This window comes from Nicotiana tabacum, chromosome 7 (assembly GCF_000715075.1).
Source record: "Nicotiana tabacum cultivar K326 chromosome 7, ASM71507v2, whole genome shotgun sequence".
Lineage (NCBI taxonomy): Eukaryota > Viridiplantae > Streptophyta > Magnoliopsida > Solanales > Solanaceae > Nicotiana > Nicotiana tabacum.
This window is the reverse complement of record NC_134086.1, coordinates 147,682,930-147,694,030: the sequence shown is the minus strand read 5'-3', so window position 1 is coordinate 147,694,030 and position 11,101 is coordinate 147,682,930. Positions and strand designations below refer to the sequence as shown.

The 11,101-nt window shown below is 36.9% G+C and overlaps 1 protein-coding gene across 1 annotated transcript; it reads left to right on the top strand.

Moving 5' to 3' along the window:
- Positions 1 to 1,044: 1,044 nt before the first annotated feature.
- Positions 1,045 to 9,015, top strand: LOC107760327 (DEAD-box ATP-dependent RNA helicase 31). Its single transcript, XM_016578362.2, has 10 exons — positions 1,045 to 2,380; positions 3,061 to 3,167; positions 3,417 to 3,472; positions 5,660 to 5,884; positions 6,677 to 6,883; positions 6,957 to 7,043; positions 7,131 to 7,226; positions 7,616 to 7,831; positions 8,199 to 8,381; positions 8,563 to 9,015. The coding sequence occupies exons 1-10, from the start codon at positions 1,164 to 1,166 to the stop codon at positions 8,788 to 8,790; spliced, it is 2,622 nt and encodes an 873-aa protein (XP_016433848.1). The 5' UTR covers positions 1,045 to 1,163; the 3' UTR covers positions 8,791 to 9,015.
- Positions 9,016 to 11,101: the final 2,086 nt, after the last annotated feature.

Here is an 11,101-nt window from a genome sequence, read left to right as displayed (position 1 = left end):
TTCAAATTATTCCACAATATGACTGGATCTTTAATAGTGAGATATTCCATTTTCAGGCCCTCATCAAGGTGATGGCGTAGGAATATCATTGCTTTGGCACGGTCTTGGTTTGATGCCTGGTTTTTATCTTTGATGGTGTCTGCCAGACCCATCGCATCAAGATGAATTTCAGCATCAAGCACCCAAGACATGTAGCTTTTGCCCGATATATCCAGGGCTACAAATTCAAGTTTAGAAAGATTTGACATTATTTAGGAAAAGAAAGTTCTTACCTCAGATACTTTCAAAATATTTGCTCGAGATGGTAGAGCTTCGTGCTGATAACGTGTTATGAAACAAAGACTATAAAGTAAAGACAAGTATACATAAACTGATATATTATTCGAATTCAAACTGATGTACATAATGAACTGAAATCTCTTCTATTTATAGAAGAAAGGAAGCTGCTCCGTAAGCTGCTACTACAAGCTGCTGTGTAAGCTGCTGCTATACCAGATATGGATAATCTTCTACTGAGAGCAATATTTATCCATAACGGAGTACTGAATGGATAAGCTTATTATACCCGGTATGGATAATCTTTTACCGGGGGTAATGTTTATCCATAACTGGGTACTGAAAAGATAAGCCTATTATACCCGGTATGGATAAACTTATACTGGGGGTAATGTTTATCCATAACCGGGTACCGAAGTTGATAAGCTTCTTCAGGAAGCTTATTTCCAATATAGTACTAAATAGATAAACATATTTACGGTGGAGTCCCATATGGATAAGCTTCTTCAGGAAGCTTATTTACAACGGAGTACTAAATGAACATCCATAATATAATATATTTATAACAGACACCAAATTTTTTGACACGATTGTGTAGAAAATGAAGAGTGTGTGGATAAACGAAAAAGATTAAAACTGTTGGGATCAAATTGAATATAACACCAAACACCAAGCACTCATGACGGAATTTATCCTTCTTGTTTCATATTCACAGTCATAGAACGTCGTCGTAGCCTGACATACAAATATCCCCCTCTCAATCTCAAACGTTTACCCTTAAACCCTCCGAAGGAGGGCAAATAAGGCTTAAACCCTGAAAAACCCTATCCTCATTCTTCTCCTTCTTCGAACCCTAATTTCCCCCCATATATTTATCTCCATTTTCCATGCCGTTCAAGCTTTTACCACAGCTTCGTTTTTTCAATTCTACATTCCCAGTTACCCATTTTCCCACCATGAAATGCAATTCAACGTTAAAGCCTAAAACAGTACCTGCTTTTTCTAGAATGTTCCCTCACAAGCTCAAGTATCGGTCAATTGGATTTCCAATTTTACCCACCCAACAACAGGAGCTCCGTAGGTTCTCGTCCCGCTCAGGGAGACCAAGACCCGGGTCGGGTTCGGGTCATGAGGTACGGGTTTCGAAGAGCTTGATTGAAGATGAAGCTGAACTCAGTGATTGGGTAAGTGGGTTGAGGTCCGATTCGTTTAAGAAAACTCAGGTGTATAGTGATAGTGATGATAATGATGGCGGTAGGGGTAAATTTGGTAATAGGCGTGGTGGTGGAGAAGAAAGAGGTGAAAAGAGAAGGAGAGATGTAGATTTTGATGATTTTAATGGGCCTGGTAGGAGAAGTGGAGGCCCAATGCAGTCAAATTCGAGAAATGGAGGGAGGTTTGGAAGTGAATTGGACGGTGGAAGAAGTGGGGGAAGAGGTCAAATGCAGTTGAATTCGAGGAATGGAGGGAGGTTTGGAAATGATCGAGGGAGTAGAAATGAGGGTAGAGGAAGTGGAGGTCGAGATAGGATGGTGTCGTCCCCGAGGGGTGGAAGGTTTGGAAATGATATAGGTACTGGAAGTGAGGGTAGGAGAAGTGGAGGTCGTGATCGGATGGAGTCATCTCCGAGGAAGGGAGGGAGGTTTGGAAGTGATATAGGGAGTGGAAGTGAGGTTAGAAGAAGTGGAGGCCGAGATCGGATGGAGTCCTCTCCGAGGAAGGGAGGGAGGTTTGGAGGTGAAATGGCAGGTCCCCGTGACAGTAAGAGGGGTACGGGCAGGGTTGGTAGTGGATATGGTAGAGATATGGGAGGACAAGGTGGTAGTGATAGGTTAGGGAGAAAAGAAGGGACGAGTATGGGGCGAGGGAGTTCGACATTGTTAGATGAAGATGATACAGATAATGAGGATGAGGGAGAGGAGGAAGAGGAAAGTGGTTATAAGGGGTTTCGAGATTTGATTGATAGTGAGGAAGAAAGTGAAGAATCTGATGAAGATGATGAGGTTGAGGATGGAAAAATGTTCTCTTCGGAAAAGGAGGACATTCCAAGGGCATCACACCCGCGCACAACTGGAAAAAGTGATTCCCACCTCACTGACACCAGGTAACTCATAAACACATGACTAACCATGTATTATGCAGCATGCTGATTGTTAGAATCTTTTGAGTAGCTGTCTGGAGCTGTTATAGAAGCATGCATAATGAATAAATAATAGCACTCGGAATTATGTGCCAAAAGTTGCTGAATCTGTTGCTAGAAAAGCAATGTGGATTTTGGTGGTTGTTGTTATTCAGTACTTCGAACTCACTTAAGATTTAGATCTCTGATAGTCGTGAGGGGGGAATACTCTTAAAGAAAATAGAAAGAGATAGTGCGGGAAGGACTGGATTGTTGTTGTGTGTGCCATTGGATTAATGACAATTTAGTGGATACTATATCATCAAATATTATGGGAAGAAGAGAGACAATGTATATGCTTAATAATAGTGTAGGAAAACATAAACGAAGGGGACTAATAAAGAAACATAGATGAAGGCGCTGAGCGCATGAATGTGCAGAGTTGCTCTTTTGCTTGTCTCTGTATGAACTGAGGAATTTTGCCCAAGGATGTGGTACATTGTCCAGTTTTAGATGGATCTTCTATAGAACCTTTAATTCTTAAGACAGTTATACTGTAATATTTTTGTCCATGCTCTAAGTAACCTCAAGGAAAAGTAATTGTCTTCTGTCAATTTAAATATCTTTTATTCTATTAGATAATATTTTTATCCTTTTCGCTGCAGATTTGATAAATTTCCACTCTCTCCCTTGTCTCTGAAAGGAGTTAAAGATGCTGGATATGAGACGATGACCGTAGTGCAGGAGGCAACCCTTCCTGCTATTCTGAAAGGTTAGCCTCTTCATCTTTTGAAGCTTGAAGCATAGTGTGTTGAGATGACATTCATCACTTAATATATATAGAGGTTGAGGCTTTGTAAATCATAAGTTCACACTTCAACCAGTCTGGCTCTACATGCAGAAACATATTATGTATTAGACTGCTATTCTTGCCTAGTCTGTTGCTAAGAATTTTTGGTCTTAAGTACTATTATATGTGTTAATGATGACAGTGCCTGTTGTAATCAATTTTATTTGGTAGGCAAGGACGTTCTGGCCAAGGCAAAGACTGGCACTGGCAAGACTGTAGCATTTTTGGTAAAACACTATATCTTTTCCATCAGAGAGTACCTAAAATGTTGCATGCAATCCCATTTACAAATGAATGTATACTCACAGGTTTCACCTGTTATCGTTGGTGTTCCGTCTTCTAAAATGTTTATAACTTCCTTGGTGACCTGCGTAATTACACATCTCTACATCCTGGATTTCGTGGAACAGGGCTGACAGATTCACCATTATTCTAACTGTAGGATGAGTATCTTCATGTTGTAATGTTACCAATATGTGTATTCTTTTGGTTTGTCGAATGTGTAAGCTCTCTTAGAAAATGGAATTGCTCTACTTAAAGATTTGAGTGAGAACTCCAAACCTTTGTCCCGTTAGAACAAAAAAATAACTTTTCACTGGTTTAGTTTGTCACTTTTGGTGTTCCATTTCCTATAACTTCCTTGGTGACTTGTGCAATGGATGATGAGTATCTTTGTTTTGTTCTATGACTAACATGTGGATTCTTTTCATTGTTGAATGGAAAGAAAAATGTAGTTTGCCATTCTTTGTCTTTGTTTAAACGTGAAAACTCCTGTACTAAACATCACCGTGAGAATTCCCCACCTTGTCTTTAAACAATTGCATTAGTGGATTTTCCTAAGAACTACATATTAAAAAAAAAACTTTCCAAAGAACTGCACTTCATCAATATCAGATTGGATATAGCTTGAGAAGGTCAAGGAAGATACAGTGTTATCAAAGGCGCGCTTAAAGCCCGATTAAGCCCTGAGCGAGGCTCAAAACATGTTGAGCACTTCGCTTAGCGGGCGCTTCAGTGTTGCTACCAAGGCTCTAAGACATACTTTTCTTTGCTAATGAGCGTAATCTAGAAGCGATACTAAACAATCGATATTTCACTTTATCGTAAATTTTCTTCAATTTCTTTGTCTATATATTTGATTTTCATGCTTGTTGATATTAGTCTTGGACTACACATACATATTTTTTCATTTGCGCCTTTCTTCATTAAAGCCACGCTTTATTTGTGCTTTGTGCTTAAAGCCCCAACATACCTTAGAGCTTTTTTGCGCTTTTCGCCTTTGATAACACTGGGAAGATATTTTCTAGAACAAACTACATGACATGTTGTCATAGTTTGAGAGTAAAAACCTTTGGTATAAACAATAGTACTTCTATATTAGGGGATTTTCATAGTTAAGTATCCATATAAATTTTCCTATGTCTAGCAACAACAACAATCCAGTAAAATCCCACTAGTAGGGTCTGGGAAGGGTAGTGTGTATGCAGACCTTACCCCTACCCGAGGAGGTAGAGAGGCTGTTTCCGAAAGACCCTCGGCTTAAGAAGACGAAAAGAGACAATATCGGTAACACCAACAGACAATTTTCCTATGTCTAGCATAAAAAGAAATTAACATTCACCTTTCTTTCGTTGTTAGCTCTTATTTCATGAAAATGATTAATAAAATATTTACCAAAAGATATCACAAGATAGTTAATTGGACCTGTTTGAAGTTTTGAATAAAAGTTTTTCAATTTTTTTTATTTCATAGAAATTCATGAAGTTACCCTGTATGTCACGAAACAACAAATTGTATACAGTTTTGACTTTACTAGTTAAAACTATTTGATCCAATTTTTAACGAGTTAAATAAATTTTTAAACATGGATTTTCTTTTGGTGAACAAAAAGGTGATGATAGCCTGCTAATTTTGAGTGCCAAATTGTACTATGATTATATATGACCTTACAATTCTCAATATGCTGGTTGATTATTGTTCTTTGGTAAAACTATATGCTGTCTTCAAACACCGCCTCACACTTCAGAAAAAGCATTATATACAACAAGAAGTGGACAAACTAGGGAAGCTAAGACATTTTAGTAATAATACTTAAGGACAAAGTTGCATGTATTTTGGGTCATGTACTTTGCCTTCTGATATTATTAGCTTTTGGATCTTTTGCATATTGCATATAAGCAACTTTCAGTAATTATCAGATTTTCTGGTAGTCAACATGTCTCATTTGTTAATAGCTGCTTTTTACTAGTAAATTTCTTTCCTTTTAAGCAAACCGGAAAGGAGAGATTCAACAGCTATTTTGAAGTTTCTCCAAAAATTGATAGAGTTTGCATAGTCATTTTAAAATTCTCTGAGAAAACAGCTGGCATCTCTGCGATCATGTCAGCCTAATCATTCCAATATCTGAATTTCAGCTTCCTTCAATTGAAGTTGTGGTAAACTCACCCCCCAACACTCGTGATCAAAAGAGGCCACCAGTTCTGGTGCTTGTGATATGCCCTACCAGGGAGCTTGCAACTCAAGCAGCTACCGAGGCCAACACCTTGTTGAAATATCACCCTTCAATTGGGGTTCAAGTTGTTATAGGAGGAACACGGCTTGCACTTGAGCAGAAAAGGATGCAAGCAAATCCATGCCAGGTACTTAATTCATTGTGAAGTTCCTGCTTTATAAAATATACGTTGGCTCTTTTGATAAATAAAGCAGCAGCTCTCTATCCGAGAAGAAGAATTTAATTAGAAGAAAATTCTGATACATTGGTAAAAACATCTTAAGTTTTTGGTGTCTCAGAAAAGGAGGTTTGGATGACCAGAATCTAGTAGAACTTCTATATTTCTACAACGATAATGATATGCTTGTGTATTGGATGTAATGTTTCAGGCATGGGGTCACAACTCACAATAAGGGTAAATTAGGCCCTAGATGATTTGAAAAGTGCTTCTCGACTTGTGATTCCTTATTGATCTCACAAAGCACCTTTTTATATCAATAGTCACTGACCCCTTGGTTTAGTTGTAGTCATCTTTTTTATGCATTCTTCAGGCTGAGTAAGGCATGCTTATGAACTTTCTGTGTGATAAAGTGGCAGACAAATCTTTGAGAAGGTACAGATGGGTGTGTAAGAGGCCAATTTTTGAACCATCTCAGTGCATCCTATCATTGAGAATGAATAAATTTATTATTTATAGTCATGATTGCCTCTCTCATCACAAGCAAGAATGGGCGTAGTCGCAAGTCAGCGTTTAACTAATGATCAATTAATTAGAAACTAGAGCATCTTGGTTGCTTCTATGCTTCCAAATCTGCTTTCTTTGTTTTGTTCTGTTTTGTCCTTATATCATGGATACTGATTGAATTTCACTCCAGAAATAACTACTAATGTCACTTATCAAAAAAGAAATAATTACTAATGTTTCCAATATGTGACTCAGATACTTGTGGCGACACCTGGGAGGCTCAGAGATCACGTGGAGAATACAGCAGGATTTGCTACACGGTTGATGGGTGTTAAAGTGTTGGTGCTTGACGAAGCTGATCATTTGTTGGATATGGGATTCCGTAAAGAAATTGAGAAAATCATCTCTGCTATTCCAAAACAGCGCCAAACACTTCTCTTCTCTGCAACAGTTCCGCCAGAGGTATTTACTTTAATTACTCTCTTGGAGTAAGTAGTATGAAGAGATGGAACTGAATTAACCTTTAACTTTGCAGGTCCGTCAAATTTGCCATATTGCTTTAAAAAGAGATCATGAATTTATCAATACTGTTGAGGAAGGCAGTGAAGAGACGCACGCACAAGTAGGTCTTGATTATTTCTTAGAGTTCCTAGAACTGATACCTTTGTTGGATATGACTTGACTTTTTAATTGTTTCTGAAATCTTCAGGTTCAGCAGATGCAGCTGGTTGCTCCTCTAGAAACACACTTTTCGCTCCTTTATGCTCTACTAAAAGAGCACATTGCTGATGACGTTAACTATAAGGTACTATACTTGGAAATTACTATATTTATACACATTTGTTTCTTCGGTTTCTCAAGGGGAAAAAGGAAAAGTAGGTCAATTTCGGTAGCTTGGAAAGTCAAAATGGTCTTGGTAAGTCACATCTATTATGATGCTCTTCTGGTACTTGAAGATACCGCTCACTGGTTAATGTTAATGATCTGCTCTTTTTATCCCAAAGTACCCCAAAAAAAGACATTTGAATCCTTAGTAGGTTTAAGTCTGCCATCACAGCTTACTTGTCATATATGCTATATTTGTTTTTTTGAATGGTAAGTACTCGTCATATATTCTATATTTGAATGGGAAGTTCAAATAACAATTACTTGCAAGTGCTTCCAAATTTCTTAGACTCTGATGCTTGACTGCAGGTTCTTGTATTTTGCACAACTGCAATGGTAACAAGACTCGTCGCCGAACTTCTTAGTGAACTTAACCTAAATGTCCGGGAGATTCATTCCCGTAAGCCACAAAGCTATAGAACAAGAGTTTCAGATGAATTTCGCAAGTCAACAGGTCTTATTCTAGTTACCTCGGATGTCTCTGCCCGTGGAGTAGATTATCCAGATGTCACCTTTGTTATACAGGTATGTCTTTTCAACTTGGATTATATGTGATGTCACCTGCTCAATCTGAAATGTCCTTATTTCAGTCTAATGTTCAAAATTTCTCTACCAAGCCAAGGCTGATATTTGTTTTTGTAAACATAAGTTGTGTCTAAACCCTCTTACCTGGCACTAGTGATACCAAAAACTTAATCAACTTTGATTCTATCATCCGAAAGTCTAAGTCATACATTCGTTGTTCAGTTGGAAGTGTTTTCTTACCAGAGTTTTTTTGCTTTTCATCTGGACTGATTTCTTAGAAATCAAGCTTTATATATATCGTCTTTTCAACTGCTTATTAATGGATATCATGCGTCTGTAGGCTTATGTCGGCTCTTTACTTTTGCAGATTGGTGTGCCAGCTGATAGACAGCAGTATATCCATCGTCTAGGTAGAACTGGACGGAAAGGTAAAGAAGGACAAGGCATTTTATTGTTGGCTCCATGGGAAGAATACTTCTTGTCTACAATTAAAGATTTGCCCATATCAAAGGCACCCGTACCTTTGATTGATCCAGAGACCAAGAAAAAGGTTGGTATCAACTTTATGTGAAGCATGTTTCTTTCTAGCTAGTGGCACAATCTGAAGCGCGAAGCTGAATCTGGAGTACTTTGTTCTTGCACTTGTTTAATTCCTCGTTTTTCTTTTTCTATTTTATAAATAATATGTTTTTGATAATAGCAAGCTTAAGCCAACATATATGCTTGTGTAGGTGGAACGTGCATTATCCCATATAGATATGAAAAGCAAAGAAACTGCATACCAGGCATGGCTTGGTTACTATAACTCCAACAGAGCTATCGGTAAGGACAAGTACAGACTTGTTGAACTTGCAAATGAGTTTAGTCGGACAATGGGGCTTGACAACCCTCCAGCGATTCCAAAGCTTGTTCTTGGGAAAATGGGCTTGAAAAATATTCCCGGACTACGTTCCAAGTAAGTTGAGATACCCTTGCTTCTTCATATATGCATACAAGTGTATATATACATAGTGCAGGTCACACAATGCAACAATTATTATTTTTAGCTTAGTGCTGATTTCGCAATGTTTGTAATCTCGCTACTAGGGAGAATTGAGAGCCTACAGAAACATAATTTTGGAGTTCCTTTTTGCTAACAGGCAATTGGCCTTTCCTCTTTTTAGTTATACTATATTGATTCTTCATTCAGTGTGCCGGAATTACAAATACCTGTAGTTCTCAGATATCGGCAATTCTAGAATCGTAGTTTGTTATCTAACTTTTCATAATGTGAAGTCAAAACCCCAAATGGTGCAACAAGTTAATGATGTGCATCTAACTTGTGGGAGGACATCTTGAAGTTATTTTCAGAAATTCTTGAATTTGTTGTTATCTAACTTTTGCGATATTGAAATGAAATAAACATGAACACAGTGGGAATGAAGGTGTAGCTGATATATATGTGTGCGTGCGCGCATGTATGTGTGTGCCACTTCGTGAATTATTTTAGTTATTTCTTTTTTAGGTTTATTCTTTTCTTGAGAAATTGGTTTAATGCACCTATTGCTATTGACAACATCAAGTTCTAGAACATATGACTGACCCCTTCAAGCCCAAATTGACTATCACAATTACAACGGTCAAGAGGATTCATGCTTGTATCTATCAGTTATGGGTATGTTCTAAACAGAAAAATTAGTATTTTCCTGTGTATTGAGACCAGTTATGATTTGACCCCAACTGTCACAACAAGAAAATCATTGCGGTCCCAATAAAGGGAGTTTCCATATAGAAATCAAGGTTGTACTAATGTAAAAGGTAGAGCAAATGCTGCCCAACCCCAGATTTGATTCAGCAGGCACTAAAGTAATCTTTGGAAAATTGTTCACAAGGATGGATGGAATTGGCTCAACAATTTTTTTTCAAATAATTGGATCTAAATCGTAATATATGTTTTGAAAAGTACCTGCACCATATGGATGAACTTCAAACTATAAATTTCAAAGTCTCAGTAATTTCTTTTTTTTTTCCTGAGTTCTGGATAAGGTGATTACATTGTCTAAATACGGCAATAAATTTGATGCGTAATTGACATATGACTACGAACATTTATTGGATAAAATAAATAGGAATCTGTGCATGGTATGTGAGAGGGAACTCTTAGAGTTAATTCCCTGAATGGTCATTCATGTTGTAGAAATGACTTAAGAAAGTCACTTTTGTTTTTTCAGGACAATAAAATTACTCATGTTTGCTTATATATCTCAAAAGGTCATTACTGACACTCTCAGTAAAATCATTTGTCATATCATTTAAAATGCCTATTTATACAAGAATACCCCATTTTGTAATCATTTTTGTAAGATAATGAAATCACTCATGCGCATTTTTTTTTCTAGTGATGATCTCTGCTACTCTTGTGGTAGTTTTACTTTTTAATTGTGACCACTTTTTAAGGATCGTCACAAATAATTTTCAATTACAGTACTAGTTTTAGGGACTTTAATGTCGTTAGAAAAAGTCTTTTGTGACAACTGACAACTTTTTCATTGATTCTGGTGACTTACAGTCCTATTTTTTGTTAGTGTTTTGAGACAGTTTTTTTACGATATTCGATATTTATTTTAAGATATAAAAGAAATTTAGAATCTTCTCACTATATTATCATTCCAACCTAGCCAAACTTGTCTTTATTCAAAGTATGTGTCACTATGACTTTGATTAATGGCTTGTCCCAACTGATAAAACCTCCCGCTACGGTAATTACCTCTCATAATTACTACTATATCTTATATTGCCTTATTATCATAATAAGCTTTTGAAAAGTGGTCCTTAAAAAACAGTCATTTAATATATATTTTAGATCTTGGATCGAATGGTTGTGGATTAAAAAATAGGTTATTCTTGTATAAATAAGTATATTAAATGACATGGCAAATTATTTTTGTGAGAGAGTGAGTAGTGACCTTTTGAGATATATAGGCAAACATGAGTGATTTTGTAGTCCTAAAAACAGAAGTGACTTTCTTGAGTAATTTACATAACATGAATGACCATCCAGGAATTGACTCAGAACTCTTATTCATGACCCAACAGGGTTGTTATTTCTTGATAAAAAAAACGTGTCAAATTCAAGTTTCATTATTATACGGTAATATAAAACTCATTACAAATGCTTGACGTTTAAATATATAGCAAATGAAACCAAGAAACATCACACAAGAAAGAACACCAACATAATATATAGAATATTTGAATGATTTCCATGAAGGCATGACAAAAAAATGAATC